Source organism: Camellia sinensis, chromosome 11, assembly GCF_055761805.1.
Source record: "Camellia sinensis isolate YWXY chromosome 11, ASM5576180v1, whole genome shotgun sequence".
Lineage (NCBI taxonomy): Eukaryota > Viridiplantae > Streptophyta > Magnoliopsida > Ericales > Theaceae > Camellia > Camellia sinensis.
In genome coordinates, this window is record NC_138971.1 from 12,560,686 (window position 1) to 12,575,883 (window position 15,198).

The 15,198-nt window shown below is 37.7% G+C and overlaps 1 protein-coding gene across 4 annotated transcripts in view; it reads right to left on the minus strand.

Annotated features, from left to right (window-relative positions):
* Positions 1–15,198, minus strand: part of LOC114257480 (P-loop containing nucleoside triphosphate hydrolases superfamily protein) — a 60,791-nt gene that overhangs the window by 16,587 nt on the left and 29,006 nt on the right. For all 4 annotated transcript variants that reach the window (XM_082893599.1, XM_028197238.2, XM_082893600.1 and 1 more), the window contains 4 exons: positions 11,815–11,969; positions 6,205–6,275; positions 5,917–6,111; positions 5,747–5,785 (listed from right to left, as the gene is read on the minus strand). In XM_082893599.1, coding sequence (XP_082749725.1) covers positions 5,747–5,785; positions 5,917–6,111; positions 6,205–6,275; positions 11,815–11,969 — 460 coding nt within the window. The remainder of the gene's footprint in view (positions 1–5,746; positions 5,786–5,916; positions 6,112–6,204; positions 6,276–11,814; positions 11,970–15,198) is intronic.

Here is a 15,198-nt window from a genome sequence, read left to right on the forward strand (position 1 = left end):
AACTTGCTAAGATACGAGAGAGGAAAACAAGAGATTTTAATCAAGTAAAGTACATCAAGAGTGAGGATTCTAAGGTATTGGTGAAGGATGATGAGATTAAGGAAAGATGGAAGAATTATTTCGAGAAACTATTAAATGAGGAACATGGAGGTACGATAATAAGGGAAGAAATAGCCAGTAATACGATAAACCAAGACTATAGGTTCTATCGCAGGATTAGGAACTTTGAAGTGGAAATTGCACTTAAGAAGATGAAATCAAATAAGGCTTTAGGATCCGATGATATCCCTATTGAAGCTTGGAAGTGTTTGGGTAAAAAGGGAGTTGGTTGGTTGATTAGGTTGTTTAGCAAAATTTTGTTGACTAGGAACATGCCAGATGAGTGGCGGAAGAGTATTTTAGTGCCAATCTATAAAAATAAAGGTGATGTCCAGAATTGTAACAACTATAGAGGAATCAAGCTAATGTGTCATATAATGAAAGTGTGGGAGAGGGTGATGGAACGCCGATTGCGAGATATAACAGAGGTGTCAGAGAATCAATTTGGATTTATGCCTGGTAGGTCAACAATGGAAGCGATCTATCTTTTGAGGAGAGTGATAGAAAAGTATAAAGAAAAGAAAAAAGACATTCATATGGTGTTTATCGATCTTGAGAAAGCATATGACAGAGTGTCCCGGGATATAATATGGTGGGTGTTAGAGAAGAAAGGGGTGACAAAAGGTTACATTGACGTGATTAGGGACATGTATGAAGGGGTGGTGACCACTATTAAATCGCCAGCTGGAGAGACAAATGAATTTCCTATCACTATAAGGTTACACCAAGGATTTACCTTAAGTCCTTATCTTTTTGCTTTAGTTATGGACGAGTTGACGATAAATATTCAGGATGACGTGCCATGGTGCATGCTTTTTGCAGACGATATTGTGCTAGTGGATGAGACTAAAGAAGGAGTTAACACAAAGTTAGAGATTTGGAGAAAAGCTCTTGAAGCTAAAGGATTCCGGATAAGCAGAACTAAGACAGAATACATGGAGTGTAAATTTAGTAACAGTAACAATGAAAGCAGAGGAGAAGTGAAGATTGAGAACCAAGAATTGCCTAAGAGTGAACATTTTCGTTATTTAGGGTCGATTATCACAACATCGGGAGAGATTGATGCAGATGTGGCCCATAGGATTAAGGCAGGATGGTGTAAGTGGAGAAATGCGTCTGGGGTATTGTGCGATAAACGAATACCCACTAGACTAAAAGGTAAGTTTTATAGAACGGTTATTAGACCAGCTATGTTGTATGGGACGGAGTGTTGGACAACCAAGAAACAACATGTAGATAAGATGAGTGTGGCTGAGATGAGGATGCTAAGGTGGATGTGTGGTAAGACTAGACAAGACAGAATTAGGAATGAGTGTATTCGGGAATGGTTAGGAGTAGCACCGATAGAATATAAGTTGAGAGAGAATCATTTCAGATGGCTTGGTCATATTCAACGGAGACCAACAGACGCAGTAGTGAAGAGATGCGATGCTGTAACGGTAGATGGAAGTGTTAGGGGACGGGGTAGGCCTAGATTAACGTTGACTAGCGTTTTAAATAGAGATATGAATCTACTTAATTTGACTAATGAAATGGCCTTTGATAAGGCCGCGTGGAGAAGAAGGATTCATGTAGCCGACCCCATTTGATGGGATTTAAGGCTTGGTTTGGTTTGGTTTGGTACAGAAGCATTGTCTACAACTTTTTCATTTTCCTTTCAGCATGTTCAATCTTCATTGCCTTGTCAATCACATAGACTCAAACTTCTTTTAAAACTTATACAGAGTTCAACATACCATTTCAGAATTCAGATCAGGCAGAAAGTATAAAATTATGGCTGCTGATATGAAGTCATGTGCATTCCCAATTCAGTTGCACAGCCAATATTTCTTCAGGTATCATTATTGGCCTAAGCAAGCCACTATAGAGCCAGGATAGAGCTAAGTCTGTTTACTCATCCTTTACTTGTTATCTATGCAATCCTTCTTTTCTTTCCTCTATTACACTACAATGATTGCATCAGTACTATATTCTCAAATGTTTGGTTATCCATTCTCAATTTCATCCAGCCCTTATTTTCAAGATGTTAGCATTTCTGCTGGGGTTTTTAAAATGTGTTTATGCCATTAGCAGTTTTTTTATTTATCTAGCAATGATCATTTTTTTTTTTCCCCAATGTATTAGAGGTTTTTGTTTTCATGCATTTTTCATTTTATTTCTGTTGTTCTGTCACTCTCTATTGTATTTTGGTTGTGCCCCCTCGGCACTTTACTTGAATTTCTTGTGGTGTCCTACATTGTTTTAGAATCTGATCTGAAACATGCAGAATTTTTTCCTCTTCTAGCTGACAATTAAAGAAGTTTAGAGAGCAGAGTGGTGCATGACATTACATTCAAAGAATATTTTTTGATAGGGAAATAGGGAACGCGAAGGAGTTGCTTGGCTTGGTGTACAACTATGAAGCGCGGATACTTCTAAAAGGGAGTTGTATCCGTATCAGATAACGATACCCATCAGATACTCACGGATATGTATCTAATACTTCCTATAATTGATATTAAATTTCTTTAATTTTGAAAAGTATCAAAGACTTTTGGGATATTCTAGGTCCCGTATCCGAACTATTTTGAAAGTGAGATAGTAATAATTGTTGCATAACATTAGAGAAGAAGTAACTAATGAAATAAAAGTAGTACCCTACTCTTTCAAAATCTATAGAATTCACATATCCTTATAAATATGTCATATATGTATTCCATGTCCATAACTATAATATTTTATAGAAAGCAAAGATAAATTGAATATATGATGATACTAAAATCGGATTTCAATAGTTAAACAAGCAAATAAACTTGCTTCTAACACTTTTTGCATGTAACACATTTAAGTATGAAAGGAAAAAGTACAAGGGCAATAAAAAACAACTTAGGTTCTATATTAAAAAGAGATTTTCATAGGAATTACTAAAGAAAATTAGTGGTTGGCCATTGGCTCTTAAACTAATACCTAATTCTTAATTTCTAAAGAATGATGAACCATTTTTTTTGTTGAGCTTTTGTATAATACAATACTAAAAATTATTAAAAAGAAAATTTCACAATCGTATCTTGGCTGTACCCATATCATATTTGTTTAGGTTTTGTTGTATCGCCGTATCCATATCATATTGTACCCGTATTGATGCTTCATACGTGTACAAGGAGGGTACTCCCTATAATGAAGGTGTAGTTAGTTGGAATTGAAGCGGCTGCAAATCTTTAAGGGAGCCATGTAATGAGGTGGTGTTGTGTGATGCCCTTCCGATGGGTACAGTTGTACCATCTTAGCTACTGCTCTGTCCATAACACCGCCAGCAATGTTGGAAAAATCTCAACAAGATAAAATTTTGGTTGCACGCTAGTAAGCTGCTTGCCAATTGGTGGTTTCAGCAGAGACAACAGTGGACCACCTTCTGGAATATTGTAGGGTTTCCAGTGAAATGTGGGCTATACAGTTGGCACTTTTTGAAGAAAGGGGTTTTTTAAGTAGAGCTGCTTAATGGCTGGATGGGTGATCAAGTAGGGAAGATAAAAATGGTGTGGAGAGCAGCTTCTCTGTGCTTCCTGTGTATATGGAAAGAAAGGAATGCAAGATCCATAGAAGGGGTGGAGAAATCACTTCAAAGTTGAAGCACACTCATTTAGCATATTATATATTGGTCAACAAAGAAGTTGAACTAATCTGTAATTTTCTATTTATTTTTTTCCTTTTTGGTATATGCTTTTTATGTTTAAAAAAATGGTGTACATACTTTCAAGATTATTATATATAGTAAAAAGAGCAATGAAAGTCAATTTTTTTGCCAATTCAAATGGTAGGTGTTGTACATCTTGCATCTAGTTCCATACTAGTGCGCTCGTTATTGAATTTTGATAGTCAAAAAAGAATTGAGCTTTTTTCTTATTTCTTTTCTTTTTCTTTCTTCACCTGTCCAAAATCACTCTCCCAACACATTGCTAAAAAGAAAATGATATACAAGCCCACTTTCTAAACCCATTTCTTGTTGGGTTTGTGGACCTTGACAAGTACTATTCACTGAGCCCTGGGCCCAATGGCAGATTTGGGGTAATTTCCTAATTGCTTCTATGTTGCCCTAATTCTATACTTATAAATAGATGACAGGGGCGTCTCTTATAGGTTAAGAGAATTGTATTATTTTCTGATCATAGTGAAAATCACAACAACCGTGGACGTAGCCTTATTCTAGGGTAAACCACGTAAATCCTTAGGTTCTTTGTGTGTGTTTGATTTCTTTGATTCATTTATCTTTCTTGTTTGCTATTTTGTGTCTCACTGCCCCTAGTTAGGAAGAGATGATTTCCTAACATTTCTAGACCCAATGATATGTAAATAAGATGAATGGTTGATGATTAAAGAAAATATGAGAGAGAGAGTGGCCTCAGATATTCTAATTGATTGCCACATTATTGGGTTTGAAAAGTGGGTCTAATTTTGGGGTTTTGTTTTTGGGTGGATAAAGTCTAATTTTGGGGTTAGAATGGCAATGCCCATATTAAAAAAAAGAAAAACATCAAAGAAGAAAAACAAAATGTACCATCATTAGATATCTCAAAGAATTCATAATAGAAACCCAAAATATGTAAGATATGATTTCAAAGACTTCAAAACCTTAGTTGCACGAAGCGGGAGCGGAGGCGGGAGCGGAAGCGGGGAAGCGTGAGCCGATAGAAGTTTCTTAGGTTGGAAGCGCCTCGGGGAGCGGTAATATATATATATATATATATTTTAATACACATTAGAATTTTTTTTATAAATATTTTTATTTTAGTACACATTAATTATTTTTTTATTTATTATACTTTTAAATAATGTGTTATTGTTAATTTTTTTTTTATTTTACATATATTTGTTTGTGTTTTTTTATTAATATGTATAATATATACTCATATATATATATATTTTATATTTATATGTATATATATGATATATATTAAATAATAATGTGTTAATATATTTTTTTTATTTTTAAATATATATATTAATATATATAATCATATAATATATTATATATATTATTTATATATTACTTAGAATCATATATATAATCATATATTTTATATATTATTAATATATATGATATATATTATATATGTTTTATCTTATTTATATATTACTTAGAATCAGATATACGGTGGCCAGAGAGAGAGTGAGAGACGAACTGCGAGAAGGCAAAAGACGAAGGAGACGATGACGATCGACAAGAAGGAGCAGATCTGCGAGATCGAGAGAGAGACGATCTGCCAGAGAGACGATCTGCGAGAGCGAGAGAGAGAGACGATCTGCCAGAGAGAGAGAAGAAAAACGAAGCGAAGAAGCAGGACATACCCAGACGACTTTCAGGTTCTTCACCTTCTTTCTCCTCTCTCTCTCAGTTAGGGTTTTTGTTCATAGCCACCAACGATCCTATCTAGGACAGGATCGCGTTTCTCTCTCTACAGAAACGCGATTCTTACACGTTTCTTTCTAAGAAACGCGGAATCGCGTTTCTCACGGAGATTCGTCACCTGGTTGCGCGATTCCTGCAACTAAGTTCAAAACAAACAATACATAACAGAAACAATGGAACTATTAAATTATATCATTAAAAATATAAGGAAGTTCAACAATTCCGATAAAACATAATGCATTTAGTGGTACTGAATATTACCAACTTTGCAAGGCGGCCCAGATTTGGTAGTATCATTGTCTGTTGACAACAATAAAAAGAAAGTTACTAGCCAGCATTAGGAATATGAAAAAGTACGTGGAGACACCTACACAACTCACTCACCCACCCACCCACCCACACACACACGAGATGTTAAATTTGAATCTTACAAATTTCTCTTTCTCCTTTGACCCTGTTTCAACTTTGTTTTGCCCACAAATCAAAACAAGAGGTCCTGATAACTGATCAAGCATTTCTTGCACCTTATGGACAAACTCTTTTCGATTTGACTTGGAAACAGCCCTTGACAGCCACAGAGAAGAGTCTGGAAAATAAACAATAATAGGTTGTGTAGAATGCAGGACCTGCAAACAATATAAGATTATTACAAAACATCAAACAGGAAAAAAGATATGTTACATCAAACAAGGTAGACAATCATAAATGGAGCACCATACCTCACACAGCGCCTCCATCGCAACATAGCAGTCTTCCGCTTGAATATCAAGATCATGCTCCAGATTTTTTACTGTAAGCAAACAAAATTTTTGAACTAATTGAATATATTTATATATGCTAATACTAAACAAAGGCAAGTCAGTTTCATGGGTCAGGGCATGCCTAGCAGTTTAGCAATGGAAAGTTCAAACAACTAAGAAAAGATTTCTGGCAAAATCATGAAATCTACCAAATTCATGCAAATAAATTACAAGAGTAGAACAAAATCAGAAAAGATAACTAAAGAATTTGAAGAGGAACTTTTCCCAGTTCAAACATTCACCTAGGGCCAGCAAATCTGAAGCATGGTGTCATCCCTAAAACTGAAAGCTGAGGAGGATCATATAAAGCTTTATAAATGTCACAAATATAAGCATATGCACGTTTCATATTAACTAGTTCCAATACAGCAAAATAAGTTCCAACAAATATGTGAAGCAGACAATAAATACATAAAGTGGACAAATATATGTTCATAAAATATGTGACACTGAAGATAGCAGCCAGATTGAAATTAAAAGCATACAAGTATAGCAGATTATCTCTCTGATGAGTTGAAACTAAGAGTCAGCAAAGCCTGAATTGTTTCAAGTTGACCAAAATGAAATTCAAGTTACATATCCTTTAAAAGGAAAAAAATTAAAAAAAAACAATATCTTCTAATCTACAAACAGTATAGGAAAGTTTTGTGCATTAATACAGAAATGAGGTTCTGACATTAGGACTCTCCAAAATCAAAAAATAAGAACGCAGTTAGACAAGTGCATATTTTGAATTATCAATATAAACAATACACTTATTAGTGTTTTGGTCAGGGAGCATGTGAAAGAAGTTCAAGAATAAAGCACTAAAGAATGTAATAATTTGAAGAAGGTCCTTCCATCCTTTTACTCGTATTCTCGGCGGGAATCATAAATGGGTTCTCCTCTTTGATGATCCTTCCTATAGGTAGAACTAGCGTGAGCGGTCTAAACTTAGTCCACTGGGCTGAGTCTTTGCCCACTTCAGAGTCTTCACCTTTAGATAACAAAAAATGTCCACCATTTAGGTCGCCAAACTACGACGAAAGATTCGCCTTTTGAAGCTCCAGTTGCGTAGGGCAACCCAGCGACAAAGGCACTGACCCTGCCAACCAGGTCAAAATTGCCAAGCAGCAACCTAACTTGGAAAATCAACCATGTCCCTTGGTTTGGTTGTTCTAGCCTCGCCATCGAAAGCACGGTTTCAGAAATGCTCTAGTTATGCTCTGTGGGTTTCACATGATTAGAATCAATCAGAACTCACCTGCCCAGAAAAGCAGATCTGCTGATGGTTAGTGTTAAAACCTACCATCACCTACTCCACCTACTACACCTACTACCACCTACTACTACCATCTACTCCACTACATCTCCTATATAAGGAGCCCCTCACCATTTGTAATAATATAACATACAACAATCAATAATACATACAATTTATTCTCTCTTTATCAATTTATTTTACATGGTATCAGAGCAGGTTTAGAACCTAATATTTTCGCTTCCCCGGCGGGCGGCAACCTCACCTTAGCTGCCCGCCGGACCTCAACCTAGTCTGCTAGAATTTTCTACACATACCTTCACTCTGCTTCACCACCTGGCCGAAACAAACCCAAAATCCCACTGCGACATTTTGTCGAACACCATGTCTGCAATAATGATGGGCATGACACACACAGAGATGAGGCTGCTAATCCACAAACCATTTGCTCCTGTTTCTTGCACGCACGCAGAGGGACATAGAAGAGGGGACTCTCTACCCAGGTCTCGGCTATGGAGAGAACCAGCTTCGTTGGGGTTTCATTCGCAAGATCTACGGCATTCTCGCCGCTCAACTCGTCCTCACCACCGTCGTCTCCCCCCGTCACCGACCTCCTCAAAGGATACTCCGGCCTCTTCCTTTTCCTTCTCTTCCTACCCTTGACCTCCGACAAAAGGAGCTGAATCCTATCATCATCAGCCTCAGCTCCAACAGAGTTGAGGATGTTGTTGAGATCATCGGCGCAAGGACTGGTGTTGCCTCCCAACACGGCCAGCAAATATACAGCGACTACCTTCATCTCTTCCTCTTAAATTCCAGAGAGGCTATGGATCTGCAGAATTGGGAGGAGACGCAGGTTCCAAACACAACTTTCTCAGATAAACACATTGTTTTTAATCACTTTACAGGACACTCACCTTTAATCTTTTTTAATACCCCACTCACAGATCTTGATCTTGCTTTCACCAACACCAATCCCACTCAACTTTCTTTTCTTTTAATATATATATATATGCTTATTATAATATATTACCTCAAGCTCCTACCATGTCCACTTTTACACAATCAATCTTCACCTTTTGCACTTCACCCACGTTGCTCCACTTTCTTTCTTTTATTTTATTTTATTTATTTATTTTTTTTCATTAAAAAAAAAAAAAAACAAACCATTGCAGGTTTTCACAAAACCGTGGGCCAATAACCCACGTGCACCAATCTCCTTTTTCCCTCACTCTCTCGTTTTGATTTCACATATATTCTTTCTATTTCTTTCTTTTTTACTTCTCTTTCACTTTATTTTTCATCTTTTTTTCCATTATTATTTCTTTGCACAAACACACACACCAAAAAAAAAAAAAAAAAGGAAGAAGACGAACTGCACACTAAACTCATTTTATTCATGTCGGGGCTCACCCCGATCACAATTTTACACAAAAAAAAAAAAAAAAAAAAAACAAAAACAAAAAAAAAAACAAAAACAAACAAAAACCAAACCAAAAAAAAAAAAAAAACAAACAAAAACAAAAAAACACCAAAACACAACACCCAAAGATTTGTTTTCTTTTCTGCCGACAGCCACCCACCGACCTCACTTCTTCGCCTATTCCGCCGGTCTTTTCTTCTTGCCTCCGTCCTGGGCGGCCCTTGACGGTGTTGCCTCCGTGTTTCCCACTCCACTGGGCACGATCACTCCACCTTGCTCCTCCACTACAGCATATGGCGGACCTCCAAATCGGAACATAACGGTGGCCTTCCGCTTCAGCTCCTTATTTTCCGCCTTTAGCACACTTATCTCTGCTCGCGCATCCTTATACATGCGTTGGAGCAGAGCCAGTTGGGCGTTTAACTGCTGCACCTCATTTGTCCTACTCTACAGCCGGTGCGACAAGTTTGTGACCGCCGTCATGGTCTCCACACATGACTTCAAAGTATACTGATTGGCCTCAATATCTGTTTGCACTGCCATTTTTTGCTCCACCGACCGCATAGAGAAGTTCAACGGCGCAAAACCAGAGGCGCTTGGTTGCGGTTCAAGGGCCACCGCACCAGTTATTTCTCTTGTGGACTCGTTCAGGTCTGGAAAGAGCGTGAGCAGACCACGGGAAGAGGAGGCCATGTTCTGGGTAGCTGGACGGGAAGAAGAGGCCATGTTTTTGGGTTGCTGAGTGTTTCAGCGAAGCAGCGATTTCCGACTGGTACTTTCAGAGAAGGATTGGTTACAGAGTGTTTACAGAGTATTTCAGAATGCAAATGTTCGGCAGTTTCAGACTGGTTTGCACAGCCTCTGCCTCAACCTTGGTTAAATAGCCAAGGCAGACACGCGCATCATGCACCGCTCGGCGCTCGACGACAACATGGGCGCGCCTTTTGATGGCACGCCTTTTTATGAATTGGGCACGCCTTTTGATGGCACGCCTTTTAAAAAATTGGGCACACCTTTTGAGGGTGCGACTTTTTAAGGGTCCGACAAGACTCTGTAAACTGTCCCGACATTGATTCCGGTTAGCTCCTTCATGGGTCCGACAAGACTCTGTAAACTGTCCCGACATTGATTCCGGTTAGTTTCTACAAGGGTCCAGCAAGACTCCGTAAACTGTCACAACAACTGTCACAACATTGTCTGCTACAACGGTCCGACATGACCCCATAAACTGTCTTCTACATCGGTCCGACACGAGCCAGTGTCTTCTACATCAGTCTGCCATAACCATACAGTCTTCTACAACGGTCTGACACGACCATACAGTGTCTCCTATCCATTTTTTATTTTTCAGATTATTTTCTTGTTTTGTTACTCTCTCCAAACTCAAGTTGGTTAGTTCCTATCCCCCTTGAGTTTGCGGGGGGCAGTTAAAACCTACCATCACCTACTCCACCTACTACACCTACTACCACCTACTCCACTACATCTCCTATATAAGGAGCCCCGCACCATTTGTAATAATATAACATACAACAATCAATAATACATACAATTTATTCTCTCTTTATCAATTTATTTTACAGTTAGGTAGTTAGCGAACATCGCCTTTCTCATCTAGGACTTCGACCTGTACAACCCCACCTTCCTCTTACGTGAACGTATGTCAAGGTTCATCTATTTTGATACAAAAACTACAAGTTTGAGAGACTAGACCAAACCCACTTTGGGAACTTGGTCCTTCTGTGGTTCTCAAATGGTCAGGTTTGAAGCATCATCCCAACCTAGTCATATTTCCTATCTCAGCACATTCTTTTCAATGCCACCACCCTGCTTTCATATGTCCTAAAAAGTGTTCCATGAAAGGGTACAGGACTGAGAGCTGGGAAAGAAGACTCATCAAATAGCTGATTGGCTGTTTCCTCTTGGATGTCATTGTTCTTTCCTTTGGGAGTGGTGGCTTCTATTGAAGAGCGTAAGATAGATAGGGGTAAGGAAGGACAAGGTCCTATAAACAACCAACTCCGTAGCTCATATCTAATCTTGAGCCTTTAGCGAATCCGTGTCGGCATCCCCCCTAGCCCCTACTTCAAAAGGGCACTCCAACACCCGAAGAAAATTTTCTGGGGAGTCAAAGCGTCGAGGCACGAAGTCTTAAATTCGTACGCAATTCTGAAGCTGGTACATGCTGCACTGGTCAGGGAAAGGGGGAGGGTAGCAAAACTTAGCGAGCTTTACAAGGCCGACCACTACATAAGCCGTAAGCAACAGCTTTTCTACAAATTTAGAACTTAAAAAATAAAGCAATAAAGAAGATAGTAATTCAAAATAGGTTTTTGTGCAACAGTTTTTCTGCAAATTTATGAGGTGAGATAGGGAAGTCTAGTCCTAAGTGTGCACCCATTAACAAGAATGTGTTCAACTCACCAAAGCTTTTAAAGAGTGGAAATTGTAAACAATATGAAGCTATGAATGAATTTTAGTGGTTCAACATAATAACCTTTATGTATTAATAAACATCTTCCCACTGTACATCATATTTTACCAATTGAGAAATTTTATGCAATTTTCTCAGTCATATAGAATTCTTTCAGCATCTAGCATTCCAATATGCAGGTTACAGTACATATGCCAACATATCATTAGGACTTCCTTCAGCATTAACAAATGAAACCTTGGAAAGCATTAGCAATTTCAACCTCATCAAATACACACACACACATATATATATATATATATGTTGATAAATCAACCTCATCAAATACAATTATACTCATGCCAGATACCATAAAATGAAAAAATGCCAAGGCTGAAATATTTTATACACCGAGCTATATAATAATTTTTTCATTGATATGAAGAGACATACCCTGAACAAAATACAATAATGGTTCTGCAGCTTCCCCTGTCGGTTTCTCATCCTTCTCTCCTTCGTCTGTACTGTTCTCACTAATGTCCAAAAGCAAAGCAACACGATCCCCCATCACCTCATAGACCTCCCCACGTTTACCATTTGGTAAAGACCTGCCATATAAGTCAATTTGTTAGGGTCAGTGATTTTTTTTTTATCGGCGTTAGGATCAGTGATTTCTCATCTAAATTTAACACAAAGCATTTAGAATTGCCTAATTCCACTGCCAAGATATGTAATAACCTAAAAAGAAACTTATTAAATATGATAAATGTTAAAGTATCGTCCCAGACACTAAACACATTGAGAGAACAGGCACACAATTTTGTTTCGCAATATCTTTCTAATCAAAATAAATAGCATAGGAACATGACTAATTTTAAATTGAAACCCACCAAATTTAGTACATGATCACGTACACCCCGCAATAAATTAGCAATCTAAATACATGCACCACATGTTCCATTAAGAAATATCAAACAATTCACCAGAAAATTTCACCACTGCATAAACAAATTGCATATGCTAGTAGCTGTTACTAAAGCTAGTGCATTAACATGTGAAGGTTCACCAAAATATAAATTATAAGGAGCAGCTCAGTAAAAAGATGAGAGAGAAAAAAAGGAGCTTATGATGCTTATAGACAAACCCGCTGTGCAGTTTATTCAGATCACATCCAATTAATGTGCATACAAATCAATTTTTCCCTTTTCTCTTTCGGCATAAAATAATGTCTACTAACCGAAGGACCCAACCTGTCTTAAACTCTCAAAGAAAATACTTGTTAAGTACATAATCAGGTGATTTCAGACCTGAACTGTATTGGAAGAATATTACATCCAACCACATGAAAAATTTTCACTACCACAAGACTCACTATGGGCCTGTTTGATACAGCTTATTGCAAGCTAAAAGTTGATAGTTAGAAAGAGAAGCCAAAAACACCCCCCAACACCCCCCCCCCCCCCCCCCAACTTCCGAATAATCAACTTCTTCCACCTTATTTGAGCTCTTTCTGCCTAATAATTTTTAGCAGAAACTACAATAAACAGTCTGAAACAGACTCACAGAATAAAATAATTAAAATAAATTAATAAAATTAATTTAAAAATAAAAACTATGAGCAGAACCTATATAGAAAAGTATATTCTTTAGCACAAAACCTGTATAAAGTATTGAGAAGTTTAGTTTGGAATCAAACCGCTTGGAAATAAAACTAGACTCCTGAGCTTTCAAATGAAATGCGGCAAACAAAGTTACGAGTTCAGATGAGCCAGAAGCTATAGCTACAAAGAATGTGAAAAGAAACATGCAGCAAGCCAATGTCTAAATCGCCTGGAGGATACTTGAGACCTCTACAACACTCAAGGGCAGTTGCCCAAATTCAGCCAATGGCAGATCTACAAATCTAAACACTGGGTCTGTTTGGTGCAACTTTTTTGTAAGCTGATAATCAAAAAGCAAAAACCAAAAGCACGGCGCCTCTAGCTTTGAGATAATCATCTTTTTTCCGCTGATTTAAGCTATTTCTGCCTAAGTTGTAAGCTGAAGTTGCACCAAACAGTTTGGCATAGATTTTCAAAATAAAAAATTGAAAATAGAAAAGTTATAAGCAGCTCATATAAGCTGCACTGCACCAATATCAGCTTGAATATAGAAGACTAATCCTTAAACTGCCTAAGCAACTGAGCACCATGCCAAGGACCATCAGATACGTTGCAAACACCGTCCGGTCACAATCACCTTCTACAAGGAACAATAGCAATACTATAAATCAGTTAAAAACGCTCTCAAGGCCTTCTGACAAACCAAAATTTTAATGAACATTTTCTGTCCAGTTCGGAGAAAGAAAGAATCCAGAATTCCTCAAGATACAAAATAAGCATGAAACTTCTTGATGCCCCAGATTTTCAAAAGCACAGCCATCAAAAAGTAGCAATTGATTTTATTACTTGAAGGAGCACTGGAAATGCCCCTAGATGAGACAACAATAATAGCCTCAAAAAAGACGAAATAGCAAAAAGGAAAATTTCAGTCAGAGCATGTCCTCACTCCACATCAGGAATCCTCCACATGATTGAATCCTATACTGCCTCTTCAACAAAATATCCAATATAACATATCAGGATATTCCTGCGAAATGACTTTTTATGGACAATAACAAGTCTCCCATGATGTAGCATTATCTCCAAGCCATTTTCTTGAAAACCATATCTCTTGATCATTAAATGCAATATCTGGTTTGTTGCTCAAAAATATCCACAACCATTTCTTTCAAAGCTTCATTCTAAGAGCCATATAACATCAACCTGGGTTCATTTGTGTGGGCATCAACTTCCCCTCTTTCTAAAAAGGCTTTATTCATACAGACCACATATTTCATGCCATCTTCGTTACCAACTTCCCAACTCAACTTAACTCAGCAAAAAGGGCCTTAATCCCAATTGCTTAGGGTTGGTGGCATGCATTTGTGCTCTACAGATGACTCTACAGAAACCATCTTTGGTTAAATCCAAGGTATCCATGTCTTTCTCACCACCTCAACCCATGTCCTTCTTAACCATTCCGATCCTTTTGGCATCAACTTCTCGGATCAAATTACTTCTTATTGGTGCATTAATTGGTACGCACCGCACATGGCTAAACCATCTCACACTATTTTCCCTATTCTATATTCAATCAATGCTACTTCTACACACGAATGCATTCATTTCTTATCCTACCTTTTCATCATTTGAACATGTTACTTCTTTACTTCCCAATCCTGTAAAGTACAACACAACCAACCTAATAGTTGGTCCTATATAACTTTGCTTTCAACATAACCAGAATTCCACAATCACATGACACTGGTAAAGCAGTTCTCCATTTCATTCATTCTGCTTTAACACTATGAGCAGATCCTCCTCAAATTCCCCTTTCTTATGGACAATGGATCGATGATATCATAAATCATCGCTATCAACTTTCAAGTATCTCTGGACCATCAAGTATTTCTTGGTATCCGAAATGTAACTTTAGCTTGCTAAAAAATTACATGCAATATAGCCTTCGACTTATAATTATCAACTGAATATCTTACTCTGCTCCAGCAACGTCAATTGAACAACATCATTGGCAGGAAAAGAAAAGCACTTGAGCTTATCTTCTTGAATGTACCTCATATATTGATCCATCAGTAATGCAAATCATAAGTACTTATATTCTGATCCTTGATGTAAGCCCATTGCTGTTGGGAGATCCCTTATCTCACCCATACTATTCTTAACAAGACTCTTGTTCCCATGATGCATGTCCTTAATCACATGAACATATAAAAACATCCATCTTTTCTCTCTAAGA